Source organism: Anolis sagrei, chromosome 6 (assembly GCF_037176765.1).
Source record: "Anolis sagrei isolate rAnoSag1 chromosome 6, rAnoSag1.mat, whole genome shotgun sequence".
NCBI classification, from domain to species: Eukaryota; Metazoa; Chordata; class Lepidosauria; order Squamata; family Dactyloidae; genus Anolis; species Anolis sagrei.
In genome coordinates, this window is record NC_090026.1 from 81,735,396 (window position 1) to 81,753,575 (window position 18,180).

At 40.6% G+C, this 18,180-nt stretch overlaps 1 protein-coding gene across 1 annotated transcript in view; it reads right to left on the bottom strand.

Moving 5' to 3' along the window:
* Nucleotides 1-15,506, bottom strand: part of GPD1L (glycerol-3-phosphate dehydrogenase 1 like) — a 31,075-nt gene extending 15,569 nt beyond the window's left edge. The window contains exons 1-2 of the mRNA XM_060781870.2: nt 15,364-15,506; nt 1,227-1,404 (exon numbers count right to left, since the gene is read on the bottom strand). Of these exons, the coding sequence (XP_060637853.1) occupies nt 1,227-1,404; nt 15,364-15,407 (222 nt within the window). The 5' untranslated portion in view covers nt 15,408-15,506. The remainder of the gene's footprint in view (nt 1-1,226; nt 1,405-15,363) is intronic.
* Nucleotides 15,507-18,180: the final 2,674 nt, after the last annotated feature.

Here is an 18,180-nt window from a genome sequence, read left to right on the forward strand (position 1 = left end):
GTGCTAAAATAAAATAAAAACTTCTGGTCCTACATATTTTAATAAAAGAGACTCAAACTAGTTTTCAGGCCACAAAACTAAATAAATACTAGATTTCAAACCAAATATTCCAAGGTGTCTTTTTTTTCCAGCACTACCATGGCAAATTAATCCATCCGGATTTTCAAGATCTTTGGTTGACACAATTAAAAAGACAGTTCGAAAGCAAATAGTAACAGCAAATTATAAATTGATAGGAACAGCAGACTGCAAACACAGTGACATAAGCAAATGTAGACGTATTAAAAATGCATTCAATACAGACCAGCAAAATATTTCTAGCTGTTCTGCTTTTAAATGGAAGATGTGAAATTCAGAAGCCATATTTTGTGTCTGAAAAAAGACCCTCCACTTCTTGCAAATGATAAAGAGCCAATAGGATTTCTATGCAGGTTGATTCCAGAGACTTATGAAGATAATTCCACTGAAGGAATTATCTCAGCAATCCCTTCCTCCTACAGCTCAGTGTCTCCCCAAAATCAAGTTTAGATCTAACACAATTCTATTTTTGTGCCAAAACAGTAGTAAAAAAACAATGCATGTTTATAAAAGGGAGTATTTTACATAAAATGCTGTATTTTACACTCTCGAATTTTGTGGAAATGTTACATTTTATGTAAAATACTATATTTTTTCTGAAGACTATATTGCTTTCTACAAACGATCAGTAAATGCTATTTCTCAGATGGCATTACAAGGTATTTTTGCACATTTTAAATACTCTAGTATTGTTTTTGTTATCACATTTGCATTTTGCACAATTCTTTTTAAAAAACCTTCTGTGAAATTTTGAGAAATGCCAAAAAAAAAATAAATCAAAACTAACATCAAAGTATTGAAAATGTGCAAAAGATCCTGTAATATCACCCTCACTGAAAAAACATATACTTTTTGGTGTACAAAATGGAGTAAGCAAAGATTTACATTCCTACGGACGGGGCCATGTACAACAACACACTGCATGCAACTGAAAAGCCAAGGTCTCTAGACTGTGACCATGACATTATCTAGCAGATGCTTTTTAGGGTTTCTGGTAGGATTTTACTTTATATATCTGTGGAGGCTATGGGCTGAACCTAATTTTTTTCCAGGTACGTTTGTGTGTGTACAGTTCTTGAGAAATACAGCTCCCCAAACTCCTTGGTATGCTTTTCTTTGGACCCTATGTGTGTGAGTTTAAGACTTACCACATTTTCTGGTAGCTTGTAACCAGGGAGATATTTTACATTCTCGTGGTCATTATTTATGATATCTGTCAATTTTCTTCCATTAACAGTTTCTTCAAAAACCCACATCTTCACCGTAGAAGCAAATTTCTGCATCGTCTTTACATTTTTGCCTATTATTTTAGCCACAGCAGATCCCCTGTTTTAAAAATAGGAGGGCAAAGGATTATGCCTTATAATATATGACACTTTCAAACTGAGAATGGTAATTCAATTTTAATAGTAAAGCAAGAAGTCCAATTACTTGTAAAAAACACTGCAGTGGAGGAATACCAGTGACAGAGAAATGCACCTAGGGATTGTTCACTTAAGTGGCTGCCTGTCAGTCCCATGAAATTTAACTTCCGTTAGCTCTTTTAATCCAATTTAAATCAACAGGAGAAGTAACTTAAAACTAGTTATACTGATACCAATGGTCAATTATTATATATTTTAAAATGCAGGTCCTACTTTAATCCCTCAAGTGGAAGTCAAAGCAGCTAACAATGCACATATAACTTAATGAAGCCTATAGAATGCAGTGAACAACCATATAAAAAGCAGCTCCACTGGCTGCCGACAAGTTTTTGAACCAGATTCAAAGTGCAGGTTATCACCTATAAAGCCCTATACAGTTCAGGTCTGACCTATATTTGAGACCACATCTCCTCTTACGAAACAGCATGGGTGCTGAGATCTGCTGGGGAGGCTCTTCTCTCAGTCCCACTTCCGTCTCAACTGTGGTTGGTGGGGACGAGAAAGAGGGACTTCTTGCTGGTGCTCTGGAATGCCCTCCCGAGGATCAAGCTAGCCCCCACTCTCCAAGCCTTCCATACACCATTGAAGATAGGGCCTTTTAGACAAATCTTTGATTATGTTTAGAAACCCTTAACTAACATATTTAAGGACTTAGAGATTGTTTCATCTGCACTTTATAAGACTGATATTGATTGTAGTCGTTTTATACTTGCAGCTATTGTTGCTCTTTATTGATTTTAATCAGTAGGGTTTTATGATATTATGTTGGTTGTTATTATGCACCTGTTGTATTTGATGTGTTAGCACCTTTGAGTGAGCCGCCCTGAGTCCCCTTGAGAGATGGTGGCAGAGTATAAATAAAGTTTTATTATTATTATTTGAAACACAACAAGAGGAGTCCACAGCAAACAAGATCATTCTGCTGGTTGTATTGGATCACACATCAGACACTTCCCAAGTTTCTAGGGCTGTGTGATGTATTGGTGAAAAATGCATGCAGATGCCAGTACGGTGGCCTTTTGCAGCTGGCAGCTGGTAATTTTGTCAGTGCCAATAGTACTTAAGTACAGGCCAAGGTCTTTAGGCACTGCACCCAGTGTGCTGATCACCACTCGTACCACCTTTACTGGCTTATGCCAGAGTCTTTGCAGTTCAATCTTTAAATCATTGTATAGTGTCAGCTTTTCTAGTTGTTTCTCTTCAATCCTGCTGTCAACTGGGATTGCAACATCAACGATCCATATTTTGTTTTTAACATGATTGTGAGGTCAGGAGTATTGTGCTCCAAAACTCTGTCAGTCTGAATTCGGAAGTACCAAAGTAGTTTGACGTGTTCATTTTCTGTAACTTTTTCAGGCTTGTGATCCCACCAGTTCTTTATCGCAGGTAGATGGTATTTGTGGCACAAGTTGTTTATTATTATTATTATTATTATTATTATTATTATTAAAACACCATTAAAATTGTTTTTAAAAATCATTCCAAGCAAAGAAAGAAAAACAATAACATGCTTTGAATGCCTTCAAGTGTACTCCAACTTAAGGCAATGCTATACAGGGCTTTTTGGTGTTTTATTATTATTATTTGGCAAGATTACCTTTTTTTAACAGCAAAGTATGTGGAACACCTATGCTGACCTCTTAGGTTGGACGGTCCACCTTAACGGTGCCTTGCCCCACATTAACCAAATTCAGGGGATAGCCTGCATTCTGGAATGAAACTGACTGCAACTGTTCTCTGGCTGCAACATGGGTCTTATCTGTCAATCGTCACCTGCAATGTCATCAGCTGAGGTGACCTTCTGATTGGGGAAGAAGACAGGGGATTCCTCCTCTCCCCTGTTCCCCGTCACCCCTTAATTCTGACTGATGTCCCTGCAGGTGATGGCCAACAGGACCTGTGTCATGGCGGGAAGCAACTGCAACACGAAAGAGAGAAAGGGATATTACGGTTGGCCGTTCAGAAGTGCCAAACTGTGTTTGGTGCCTCTAGGCAGTTGGGACTCCCTCCCACTTCCGCATCGGCTTAGGGGAGTACTTGTCTGAGCCATCCCAGGGCCAATTCAACATATCCCACACTGGATCGTCCCTAGTTTTGTGGATCAGTGTAGATATGCCCTTTGACTTGACCAAGGTCACCAATGGGTTTCCATGGCTGAGCATGGATTCAAACTCTGGTCTCCCAGAACCTCAGTTCAATGCTCAAACCACAACATCATACTGGCTTTCAATGTATTCATTTTTTCCCCCTGATGAACATCTTGCTCAACACACAGAGTTTGGCAAAATACGCCTTCTGCCCATCAACAGCCCTTAGTAATCTCACATATAGGCTGCTGAAATGGATTTAATGGGAAGAAGGTTCTATATATTATTATTATTCCATTGTGCATTTGTTGTTGACATGTTTAGATCTAACTTCCACACTCGATTTTGACCTAATGTCAGGTCTTCTGAGTATAAATTTTCAGTGAACTGATTATAAATTCTTCATACTGTTTTTCTTTATGTAAATTTTTCTCCAATACATAATGGTTCAAAACACAACAATACCCTTAGGAGACCACATTTTCTACATATCATTTTTGACAAAAGTGCAAACATGCATTTTTGAAAGCCAATTAGCCGCATAATTTCCTATCTTATTATCCAACTTTTTCAATGTTCTTCGATGGCCCTGGACAAAGGAGGTCATTGATTGAAAATACGGGGAAATCTTGACAATCAGCAGGCTGCTTTAATTTGACTCAGAAATAAAAGACTGAGTGGCATATGAATAATTAAATTGGGGCAGATAAAGGAACAAGAACGCAACCCCATTGTCTCCAAATCCTCAAGATGGATGGCAAAAAAAGGGTGTGTGTGTACTTGCCTATTGACTTTCTGGCAACTGATTGAAAAGGGAGGTCTCTTTCTGTAATGACATAAGCCTCTTCCATTGTTGTTTATAGAACCTCCTTCTTTGTGTATATGAGGTGATTCTTTTCTCTCTCTTTTTTTTTGGAAGAATGAAAATACAGGTAGGGAATAAGTAGTTTCTCTTGATTTTTTAAATATACTGTGCTCCCCCCTTGAAAACCTGCTTCCTTTAGACTTTGAAATAAATGAATTCTCTCCCCCTCCTCAAATTGCTAAGAGCCAATTTATTCACAGGAGGGATTAAAGGTGTGATTTGGAACAAAAAGAAGTTTGGTAAATGCATGTACATTTAAGGTACATATTGGCAGGAAAAACGAATGCACAAATATAGGGTACACCTAGTTTGAGAGCTGTACAAGTAAAAATAACCTAGGGTTCCTAGAGTCCTTCCAGACAGGCCCTATATCCCAGAACCTGATCCCAGGTTTTCTGGATTATATGAATCCCAACTGCCAGATAATCTGGGATAAACAGAAAACCTGGGATCAGATCCTGGGATATAGGACCTGTCTAGAGGCCCTTACATACAGCCCTATATCCCAGAATATCAAGGATATTCTGCCCTGATATTCTGGGATATAGGGCTATGTGGAAGGGCCCTAGAGGGGTCCTTAGTAGTCTACAAAGTAAACATGAGTAAACAATGCGATGCAGAAGACAAAAGGCCAATATAAACAGGAATACAGAGTCTAGGGCAGTGTTTCCTCAACCTGAGAGTTGGGACCCTTAGGTGGGGGGTCATGAGGGGAGGAGAGGTTCAGAGGGGTCACCAAAGACCATCAGGAAACACGTATTTCTGATGGTTTTAGGAATCCCTTTGGCAGGAAAGGCTGAAGATCTCTCTGCCTGTCATTCTGTTCCTTTTTGAAAACAGATGGCAAATCCTCCCACCAAAAGCCCTCTTCCTGCTCTCTGGGTGTTGGTGAACTAACACTCCAAAACTCAAGGTCAGTGCCCACCAAACTCTTCCAATTTTTTCTGGTGGTCACGGGAGTTCTGTGTGCCAAGATTGGTTCAATTCCACCGTTGGTGGAGTTCAAAATGTTCTTTGTAGATGAACTATAAATCGCAGCAACCACAACTCCCAAATGTCAAGGTCTATTTTCCCCAAACTACACCAGCGTTCACATTTGGGAAAATTGAGTATTTGTATTTGTGACAAGTTTGGTCCAGATCCATCATTGTTTGAGTCCACAGGGGTCTCTGGATGTAGGTGAACTACAACTCCAAAACTCAAGGTCAATGCCCACCAAACCCTTCCAATATTTTCTGTTGATCATGGGAATTCTGTGCGCCAACTTTAGTTCAATTCCATCATTGGTAGAGTTCAGAATGCTCTTTGATTGTAGGTGAAATATAAATCCCAGCAACCACAACTCTCAAATGACAATCCTGCTCCCAACCCCACCAGTATACAAATTTGGGCGTATTGGGTATTTGTGCCAAATTTGGTCCAGTGAATGAAAATACATCCTGCATATCAGATATTTACATTATGATTCATAACAGTAGCAAAATTACAGTTATGAAGTAGCAACGAAAATAATGTCATGGTTGGGGGGTCACCATGACATGAGGAGAGCATTAAGGGTTCATGGCATTAGGAACCTGTGGTTAGGGCTTCTTAAACTTTTCCATTTGTGACTGCTTTTGGCCTAAGAAATGTTTTTCGCACCTTGGGTATACAGTTATATAAAATACGTATAAAAATCAAACATTTATTGATAACAAATCAGCATCTGCAAGTCTTGCTAAAAGGCTGATTTTCCTTTTTATGTGGTATAGCTGAAATCATTATGTGCAAGGTGCATTGCACAATAGATTTGTGGAAATGACTAAAACAGCTACTAGGTGGCATTCAGAAAACTCTACTGTTGTTAAATTAATTGGGACCCCAACACTGAGCTAAGCAGACCCTATTTGGAATCAGGATCCAGAGTTTAAGAAGCAATGGTCAAGATTGTGGGAAGCAGTAGTACCACAGTACTCTACTTTGGTCAGACCTCATCTGAATTACTGTGTCCTGGAGACCACAATTCAAGTAATATACTGACAAGCTGGAATGTGTCCAGATGAAAGATGACCCAAATGATCAAAGGTCTAAAACAGGCATCCTCAAACTGCAACCCTTCAGCTGTTTGGGCCTCCAACTCCCAGAAGCCCTAGCCTGCTTGTTCAATGGTCAGGAGTTCTGGAAGTTGGAGGCCCAAACAGCTGGAAGACTGCAGCTTGAGGATGCCTGGTCTACAAATGTGAGGATCTGGATATGCTTAGCTTGGAGAAGAAGATGTAGGGACTTCCACACAGCTATATAAACGAGAATATCAAGGCAGAAAATCTCACAATATCTGCTTTGAACTGGGCTATCTGAGTCCACACTGCCATATATTCCAGTTCAAAGCAGATAATGTGGGATTTTATTCAGCTGTGAGAAAGGGACCCTAACAGCAATATGCTAGTCCTAATAACAAGATGGTCCTTGTGGTCCCTTCAAACACCACAATTCTATGAATCCAAACCAACACTCCAAGCAAGCAGTTGGTAAAGATCTTTTGTCATAGGTAATGACAGGCCGAGAAATTAAAGTTTCTTTGAAATACTTCTGCCTAAATTTGTTGCTAGACTGTAGCTATGTTACGGTACATCACTTGTAACTGAGCAAATTTAATTTCAAACGCTGTGCGCAAGTGGAAGAAAACCACAAGGGCACCAAATAACATTGCCATTATTCCCAGTCTTGTTTGCACTAGTGACTGAATCACTTTCAAATCTTATTAAGTTAACAATGAGACTGAAGGGACAGCAGGGAAATAAAAGGGATATCAATCAACAAACATACTTTATCATTCTCTTTGCTTTTTTTCCAACTCACATAAGCATTTTTTCCAACTCAGCATTACAAACATGTTTTTTTTAAAGTAACATTCGTTTGAACAGTGTTTTCAAAGTACGATGTTAGCAATACATCATTTTTTAATTTTAGTTTATGGACAAAAGTACACTTTAAAAACCCAGGATAATGGCTGCAACACCTACCCATCATTTCTAAAATGATGCACAGACATTACTTGTAATACACAAAATAACAATATGATAATATATTATTTTCCGAAAAAATAACATGGTGTGTTTTTATGGTAAACAAAGGCAATGTGTCAGAAGTAGCAGTCCTATTATTATCATCATTGTTGCTGTTGTTATTATTTCCTTGCAATTCTAGCTTTCGCTTCTCCTGAAAGGTAAATTTACTGAAATCATCAGCTTGTGCTCAGTTGCCTGTTACTCGTTTTGACAATTCATTTCAAGTCTGATTTGAAAATCATAAATGATAAACTCTGTTACTATTTTTTGGCAGAACGTATATCTGTAAACAGCAGGTCACAAACTCAAAGTGTACTGACACTTCATCACCACCTGAAATGGTCTTTTTGTTTTAATCAACACTATTTAACCACGTTGACATGAACACCAACATCATCAAAATCCTGAATGAATTAAAATAATCAAAATGTGAATAAAAAAATAAACTTTTGACAGTATCAATATTTCATATACATAGTTAAGAACCTGAGCTTTCTTGTTTTACTTTCCCCTAATCATGCATTTTTATTTTTTTGTTGAATCTTTTGCAATTTTTTTTTGTTGTGTCAGGAGCGACTTGAGAAACTGCAAGTCGCTTCTGGTGTGAGAGAATTGGCCATCTGCAAGGACGTTGCCCAGGGGACACCCGGATGATTTTATGTTTTTATCATCCTTGTGGGAAGCTTCTCTCATGTCCCCGTATAAGGAGCTGGAGCTGATAGAGGGAGCTCATCCGTCTCTCCCCGGATTCGAACCTGTGACCTATCAGTCCAGTCCTGCCAGCACAGGGGCTTAACCCACTGCGCTACCGGGGGCTCCATCCATCTTTTGCAATTATGTACAAGCATAAAGGCAGGACTATCTGTGTGCATGTGTCTTCAAGTCTCCTGTTGGTGACTACATGAATTTCATAGGGATTTTAGGCAAGACATATCCAGATTTAGTTTTGCCAGTCCCTTGGTACTGCAGTAGTTGGTAGTCTTCCATCCAAGTGCTAACCATGGATGACCCTCCTTAGCCTCCAAGCTTGGACAGGATTTGGAACTTTTAGGGTTTTTATTAATCTGTAAGATGCTCTGTGAGTCTTTTCCAGCTATGTAGTGGGATACCAAGGCACTGACATCTCAAGGACTGATCCTCTGTTCGGATATCAGCCAGCACCTTAAATCAAGAAACAGCTTTCTAAGATCTACAGAGATACTCGCAGGAACACCTCAGCAAGTGAGAGTCCAAAAGTGGCAGGCTAAACCTGGAACCTCAACCAGTGGCTGAGATTGAATGAGAAACTTCCTCCTGGGCATACAGAAGACTGGGCTACTTGGAAGGCACTGAACAGACTGTGCTCTGCCACCACGAGATGCAGTGCTATCCTTAAGAAATGGGGCCACAAAGTGGAGTCCACAACATGCAAGTGTGGTGAAGAGCAAACCACAGACTACCTACTACAATACAGACTGAGCCCTGTCACATGCACAATGGAGGACTTTCTTACAGCGACACAAGAGGCACTCAAAAGGGCCAGCTTTGGGTCAAATGAAATTTAGTACCATGCAAAATTTTAACTTTGTTTGTGGTTTTTTTATACATTATAACTATTCTCAATTTGCTTCTGACAAGATAAATAAATAAACAGTGGGATACAAATGCTGCAAGTAAGGTTTTATAGAGTAGGAAAATCCACCCCTTATAACTTCTCTTTCTCACCTCTAGAAAACCCCTGCTGCTTCAACCTGATTCCATAATTTAAAATTTACAACTGATTCCATAATTTAAAATTTACAACTTTAAAAATCAATAATTTTCCATATGGTTGAACAATATGTTTTGGTTGTTGTTTTTCTCTTCCATACACACCACAATTTCAGAGAACATATTGTGATAAAAGTGTGATACATTCAGAGTGGAAAAGTTATTATTTTAGACTGGATTCTCTAACCAGCGTTGTCATAATGACTATAATTTTTTTTTAAATTGTAGATGAAAAGACTATGTCTTCCACTGATGATCACATCCGTGAATTCAAATTGAACCTAATGATTGGCAGGAACCATGCCATTATCTGACTTTAATTTCACTTTAATTGCCCCCGGTAGTGCAATGGATTAAACCCTTGTGCCAGAAGGGCCGCTGACTGACAGGTCAGCAATTCAAATCCGGGGAGAGCGGGTTGAGCTCCCTCTGTCAGCTCTAGCTCTCCATGCGGGGACATGAGGGAAGCCCCTCACAAGGATGGTAAAACATCAAACATCCAGGGGTCAACTGGGCAATGTCTTTGCAGATGGCCAATTAACTTGCAGTTTCTTAATTCACTCCTGACATGAAAAAAAAAATCACCATGAGTGGTAAAAAAAAATAATCAAAAGCCAGACAGACAAAGCTACATAAATAAGCTAAACACTACTATAAAGAAAAGTCAGCATCACATAATCTCTCACCCATATTTACCATTCTTCAAACTGATACCAGAAGGCCAGATCTTTATTCAAAATACCCTTGGTTTTGTCTTGTAGCGCACGTTTGTATATAGTGAGGGCTACAATCTGTAAAACCTGTGTTTATAGCAGCCCAGCTGCGTGAGTAAAACACGTAGTAAGATCTCTGTCGTCATCAGAACTTGGCATCTTCAGTGAGACAGTTGAACTATTTCATCAAACAAACAAAGCAATCCGAGAAGCATAACAACCTCTACCAAATACAGGATCCAAGTTTTGCCTTTAAAACAATGCTGAGGTGCCCCAAAGATGCCAAGTAACATTTGTGCTTGAAGCTTTTCATCCTAAAGCAAAACAGTCTGGTCTTCTCCTCCCTTCTTCTCCAGGTTGCAGTATATTAATTCAAAACTTGTCATACATGGTTTATATATAAAGCCCTCTAACCCCAAATCCAGGTTTGGAAAGCCACAAGACCCTTCCTGTAGCCATGTAAACAGTATCATTCTGTTTTACGTGTGAAAATCCTTGTCTGCCTAGAAATCATCACATGAGCTGAAGCAAAATTAAAAACAAGGAAACCTTCATAAAGTGCCAAACAATGTACTAAGGATTTGATTTCAGTATATTGTTTTTGCTCCTGTCCGCTGGCAAAGAGAGAAAGTGACTCAACCTGTAATTTTTTACAAGTTGAGGCTCTTGTTATTAATATAAGGTGTCAACTTATATTATGTACGTAAATGTTGATGCCCTATAACTTAGAACAAAAATTGATTTAGTTGGCATTCTTACCACTTGAGTGAACTGTAGCAGAATTCATTTAGATGTGTCACAGCAAAGGGGTTGGATAATAACGCAACCAATGAGCACATCTGTTTCTCTGTATTGTACGTACTTAACTTTTGTGACACAATACAACGATTTTGCATCTTTGCAGTGCTAAGTATCTTGTGTAAATCAAACAGTAAAATAATGAAATCTGTTTTAATTCCAGGTTGTAACACGTATTTCTGCAAGACACAATGTTCACGTATATGCAGCAAGACTTGGGTTCAAATCTCCACTCTGACATGTAGCATACTAAAAATGCAATATGATAATGTCTAGGTAAAGGTTTTCCCCTGAGTTAAATACTTGTTTGAGTGAATCGTATCCTTAGTGGTAAATATCCACTAGTATTCATGCAAGGCAAATTAGGTTTCTCAGTTGTTAGACTGATATACCTGGTTATCTCTTTGAACTGTTAGGAACAAAGATATGCCGATGCCCAAAATATATAGCAGATCTTCAGAAGTGTTATTTCAGTTGCCCCCCCTCAAAAAAACCCTACTCAAAAATATAATGCATTTAAATCATGCTCTCAAAAGACCAAAAATTGATAGTATTTGTTAAAAGTAACACAGTTTATTTACTTACAAACTTTTCTTATTGGTTGACAGTTTAAACAGTTTAAACAGGAAGTTTTCTAAAGCATTCTGTTTCAGCCTCTTCTTTGTTGCATACAGACTAACACTCTCTTCAGTCTAAAACATTACTGAACTCTGACTCAATACAGACTGATTACAAACTGCAGAATACTGACACTGACTTCTAAACTGTACTGCTTTTGATGCAAAACTGACTTCTAAAATGGAGTCTCAATCTGAATAGTCCCAGATCTGGTCACATGGTCTGCAGTCCCTCCCATAACCTCAAACAACATAGAGTTAAGGGAAAACTGCATATCAAATATTCATACAATATAGTAAAGGTTTCCCATTACATTAAGTCTAGTCGTGTCTGACTCTGGGGGTGGTGCTCATCTCAATTTCTAAACCGAAGAGCCGGCATTATCCATAGACACCTCCAAGGTTATGTGGCCAGCATGACTGCATGGAGTACCATTGCCTTCCCGCAGAAGGCTACCTTACCTATTAATCTACTCACATTTGCATGTTTTCGAACAGCCAGGTTGGCAGAAGTTGGGGTTAACAGCGGGAACTCACCCCACTCCCCGAATTCGAACCATCAACCATTTGGTCAGTAAGTCCAGCAGGTCAGCGGTTTAACCCACTGTGCCATCACGGGGCCTATACAATATAGCAGGGGTCCTCAAACTTTTTAAACAGAGGGCCAGGTCACAGTCCCTCAAATTGTTGGAGGGTCAGCTTATAATGTGAAAAAAACATGAATGAATTCCTATGCACTGCACATATCTAATTTGTGGTGCAAAAAACACTTTAAAACAATAAAATAATTAAAATGAAGAACAATTTTAACCAATATAAACTTATTAGTATTTCAATGGGAAGTGTGGGCCTGCTTTTGGCTGATGAGATAGGATTATTGTTGTTGTTGTGTGCTTTCAAGTAGTTTCAGACTTAGGTTGACTCTGAGCGAGGGCCGCGTAAATGACCTTGGAGGACCGTATCTGGCCCTTGGGCCTTAGTTTGAGGACCCCTGCAATATAGCAAGTAATCTGAATTATATACATAAAAACTAGTATAGGAGGCTTGTAGAAGGTTGCTATTTCCAACAACTGTGGTCCTCCATACATTTCTGGCCTAAAGTTCCCATCCAGGTTAACCAGCAGAGCAAGTAATAAAAGATAATGGAAGCTGCAGTCTAAAAACATCAAGAGAGTCCAAATAGCCGATTTTTGTACAGGATAGTCACAGCACTGTGTAAAAGGTGCAGGGCCCATTGCAACATAGTTGTGATAGCACAAGGATCAGGGAGACCCAGACTGAATCATGAATCTCACTGGGATGACCTTGGGCCAATCACTACTTTTGAGATTACCTTACCCCCACACTATCTTGTCAAGATAGATGAAAGAAGGAAGGAAAGAAAGAAAGAAAGAAAGAAAGAAAGTGTATACAGTACCCTGTTAACACTCCAGATTATTATTGCTGTTGTGTGCATTCAAGCCATTTCTGACTTAATGGCAAACCTAAACACAGGCTGAGTATCCCTTATCTGAAAAGCTTTGAATCAGAATTGTTTTGGATTTTGGAATGCCTGTTGTTGCATATAGATACATAATGAGATATCTTGGAAATGAGATCCAGGTCTAAACATGAAATGGATTTATGTTTCATATGCATCTTATAGGCACCGCCTGAAGGCGAGTTTACACAATATTTTTCAATAATTTTGTGCATGAGGCAATGTTTACATACGCTTGAAACATATGTTGTTACTATTCCAACCACCCATGTGGACCATTTCGGATTTTGAAATAAGAGATGTTTAACTTGTAAATAAACATATCATGGAATATAAACAAAACTAAGGCATAATGCTGAACTACAGTCCACTTTCTGTTTTATATTTGTGTGTTTGCTAATGTTGATCGTGGTGACCCCCTCCCAAATATGCCCAGATGGCACAACAAGGTAAGTTAAAGCGTGACAAACTGCATTCATTCTACAGTGTAAGCACACCCTCTGAATTATTTGTTAGGTCTCTCATGCCGACATTTCTATATCCCTCACCAAACTACAAATCCCTGGCTTCTATAAATGGAGAGTTAACACAATTAAGGTAAAGGTTTCTCCTTGACATTAAGTTTAGTTGTGTCTGACCCTGGCGGTGGTGCACACTTCTATGACGAAGAGCTGATGTTGTCTGTCATGGTGCACTATTACCTTCTCACCGGAGTGGTACCTATTGATCTACTCACATTTGCATGTTTTTGAACTGCTAGCTTGGCAGGAACTAGGGCTAACAGTGCTTCCTGGATTTGAACCGCCTCCAAGTTCATATGGCCAGCATGACTGCATGGTGCGCTGTTATCTTCCTACCGGAGAGGTACCTATTGAACTACGCACATTTGCATGTTTTCGAACTGGTAGGCTGGCAGGAACTAGGGCTAACAGTGCTCCCTGGATTCGAACCGCCTCCAAGTTCATATGGCCAGCATGACTGCATGGTGCGCCATTACCTTCCTGCAGGAGCGGTACCTATTGATCTACCCACATTTGCATGTTTTTGAGCTGCTAGGTTGACAGGAGCTAGGGCTAACAGCACTCCCTGGATTCGAACCGCCTTCAAGTTCATGTGGCCGACATGACTGCATGGTGCGCTGTTACCTTCCCACTGGAGCGGTACCTATTGATCTACTCAAATTTGCATGTTTTGAACTGCTAGGTTGGCAGGAGCTAGGGCTAACAGCACTCCCTGGATTCAAACCATCGACATTTCAGTCGGCAAGTTCAGCAGATCAGCGGTTTAACCCTCTGCACCACTTGCTGACCGAAAAGTCGGTGGTTCAAATCCAGGGAGCATTGTTAGCCCTAGCTCCTGCCAACCTAGCGATTTGAAAACATGCAAATGTGAGTAGATCAATAGGAACCACTCCGGTAGGAAGGAATGGCACACCATGGGGTTCCTTGGCAGAATTAAAGCAGTAGCAAACCGATATACCGTAACAGTGTTGTATGTGCCTTGTTTATTGTCGATGGCGACATTCCCTTTAAACCAGCTTGAAAGCAAGACATTGAGGCCCAGCTCTAAAACAACATCGAGGCACTGTGTGCAATTCAGAAAAACTGGAAGCGAAGCAGGAAGCTGCAAATTCAACAATAAGGAAGTGGTGACGTGTTAAGACTTTGGTCTCCCACTAGATAAGGAAGGTGAGCTGGTGTTCCTGCCCGCCTTGTTCTTCCTAAGCAGACACTTTACAAATGTTACTCCGTATCCGCGGATCCTGGATCCGGGATACGGATCAACTATCCAGGGTTTGGAATTCAACTATCTACGGTTTGGAAATATTTATTCCAAAACGGTAGTATATGGTCAGTATAGACTAGGCATGGGCAAACTTGGGCTTTAGGGTGTTTTGGACTCCAACTCCCACCATTCCTAACAGCCTCAGGCCCTTTCCTTTTCCCCCTCAGCCGCTTAAGCGGCTGAGGGGGAAAAGGAAGGGGCCTGAGGCTGTTAGGAATGGTGGGAGTTGGAGTCCAAAACACCTGAAAGGCCCAAGTTTGCCCATGCCTGGTCTAGACCAATATAATGCAACTGCATAGGTCTATACACTGACAACATAGTGCAGTTTCAGACTGTATTACATAGCAATGACCCTGCCTTTGTTGACTTGGAATACAAACATTGATTGACAGAAGGGTTGGAAGAAAGCACTGGGTTCCTTCCTATGTGGGTGGGTCTCCACTGCAGAAATAGTGCACTTTCCTGCCAGGTCTCAATGCAGCAGAGTCATGGGAGTGGTAGTATTTCTTTTACATGCCTTCCTTTCCAAAGGAGGGCTGGTGCCTCAGCAAACTGCAACTCCCAGCATTCCACAGCAAGAGTAGTATCAATCCGCATTTATTCTCCAGTGTAGATGCACCCAACTGGGCGAGGAGACACTCCCTCTGGGTGGAAAAGGACTCCCTTTCCATCCCTCCCCAAAAAACAACAACAACAAGACAAAGGTTTCTCCTTCCTCACCAGTTTCCTGAGCCCACGATGCAGACTTTGAGGGGCGAGGCCATTGGGACTCCCAGTTGGTGGCTGTGGACCTTGCAATGGCAGCTGCAACTAGTTCTGCTTCGGCCATGCAGAAGGCGAGCCGATCCCGCCTCTGACTCCGCCCTGCCCGGACAGAGCTCCCTCCTCCGGGGGTCGCTGGGAATTGTAGTCCCTTTGACAAAACACGCCCACGGTTTGGAAGCACAGCCCCCTTCCTTTGCTTAGCCACTTCAAGGATGGAAAAGGCAGTTTTGTATGCATCATGCTATACCAAGCATGGGCTAACTTGCTAACTTAGGGGATGCATGCTAGCACTCCCTGCTAGGTAGAAGGGAAGGAGGAAGGAAAGAGAGAAGGAAGGAGAAAGAGGGAGAGATGGAAATAGGATGGGAAGAGGGAAGGAGGAAGGAAAGAGAAGGAAGAAAGGAGAAAGAGGAAGAGATGGATTGAGGGAGGGATGAGGGAAGAAAGGAAAGACAAAAGGGAAGGAAGGATTACAGGATGGAAGGAAGGGAAGGAGGAAGGAAGGAAAAAGAGAAGGAATGAAGAGAAGGATGGAAGGAGAAAGAGGGAAGCAGGAGGGAAACGAGAAGGAAGGAAAGACAAAAGGGAAGGGGGAAGGAAGAGAAGGAAGGAGAAGAAGTGAGAGAGAAGGAGAGGGGAAGGAAGGATTAAAGGGCAGAAGGGAAGGAGGAAGGAAACAGGGAAAGAAGAAAGAAAAAGGAAGAGAAAGATGGAAGGGAGAGAAGGATAAAGGAAAGAGAGAAGGAAGGAAAGACAAAAGGGAAGGAAGGAATGAAAGAGAACGAGAGAGGGAGGAAGGAAAGAGGGAAGGATGGAAGGAGAAAGAGGGAAGGAAGGAAGGAAAAAGGGAAGGAAAGTAGGGAAGGATAAAGAAATGGAAGGGAAGAGAAAGAGGGAGGGAGAAAAGACGGAAGGAAGGAAAAGAAGGGAAAAATGGAAGGACAAAAAGAGGGAAGGAAGGAGGAATGAAAAAGAAGGGAGGAAGAAAGAGAGGAAGAGAATGAAGGAAAGTAGGGAAGGATAAAAAAAGAGAGAAGGAAGGAAACACAAAGTGTCTGGAGTATAACAACTACTTTCAAAGGAAGTACTGCAAAATTAAACAGGAAATATTCTTAGCGTTTGTCTCACAAATTCTCAGAGTCTGTTTGTTTTCTTTTTTTCCACTTGTTCCTATCAGTTGCATCTCTCATTGTGAGTCTTGCTTCAGCCATGTTACATTTCAAACAGTTGAGCCAGGGTGATTTAGGTCTGCCACGTGGCCTGGTTTCTGCAACTTCCATATTCAGCTCAGTTTTAGTGACGGAACCCTCATCACTTCGTTGCACATGTCCCAACCATCTCAGACGGGATTCCTTCATCTTCTCTGTGATCAGAAACTCCGAAGATGGAGTGCCCTGTATGGTTTGGAATCCTTGTCCTTCAGGGTAGCACTCACTGAGCACCTGAGCATCCACATTTCCATAGTGTGCAGAGTGTGCTCGACGGCCTTTGTGGTTAGCCAGCACTTAGTGGTGTCTAGAGCGACCGGTCTCACCACTGTCCCGTAGATTTTCGATTTTAGGCGGATTGGGATCTCCTTATCACACATTACACTTGTGGTTGCTCTCCTCTTCATGCAGAATTTACACACCCATGAGCATCCGACAGTATGTCACAATTAAATAACACTTTCAAACTAGGAACATTTTTTTTTCCAAATTTTGTTACATAGTATTATTGTCTTTTCTAGTGAGCCATGTCTTCTCTTGATACGTCCAAAGTAAAACACTCTCAGTTTAGTCAATTTGGAATTTAGGAAGAGTTTGGGCTTGATTTGCTTTTGGTCACATTTATTTGTTTTCTTAGCAGTCCGTGGTATCCGTAAAACTCTTCTCCAGCTCCATATTTCAATGTTGATTTTCTTCTGATCAGGTTTCTTCACTGTCTAGCTTTTCACAACCATACATAGGAAATACGATGGCATAATGTATCTTGAAACTTTAGGATCTTGCCTACTTTCTTCATAGTTGCCCTTCCAAGGCCCCGTCTTATTCTTATACCTTGACTGCATCTCTATCCTGATGAATGATGAAGCCAAAGCATGGGGGAAAAAAATCTTCAACTATTTAAATGTCTTCATTGTCTATTTTAAAGTTATATAAATTGTGGGCAAATGCCAGCATGAAAAAGAAATAAACATGAATGCTCTTTTCGGATTAACTGTTAAAAGTGTTAGTGTTATAATTTAGACATCTTTGATTGTAACTTGGATCTGCTTTATTGTATTTTTATTTTCATTTGCATAAGCTGCTTTAAGTCTGTTTTATAGAGAAGAGCAGAGATAAAGAAATGCATAAACACATTCATCCTCCAAATCTTCTGAATATCCTCTGTGAGGTACAAGGATTGTGTTTTGAAATGGAAAATATGATCTTGCCAAGCATGGAAGACTTCTGGCCTAGCCTTGATAAAATAACAGTCTGAATCTATTGTCAGACTTATTGCCAAATCAAAGCTATTCATTCTGGCGGTGGGTAATACATGGCCCATGGATGACATATAGCCTTTACAGGCTGTGTTCGCCCTGAGTCCCTCTTCGGAGGTCGAAAATAGGATGGGATACAAATGTTCTAAGTAAGTAAATATTCACTGCCACCCCCTTCTCACCTCCAAAAAAATTCACTGCCCCAAATCCACAGTATTGGATATACTGTAACACTGAGAGGATGTGGAGATATTTTCTTTTATATAAGGGAAGGAAATACTCCATTTTTCCAACTGGCAACGGTGCAT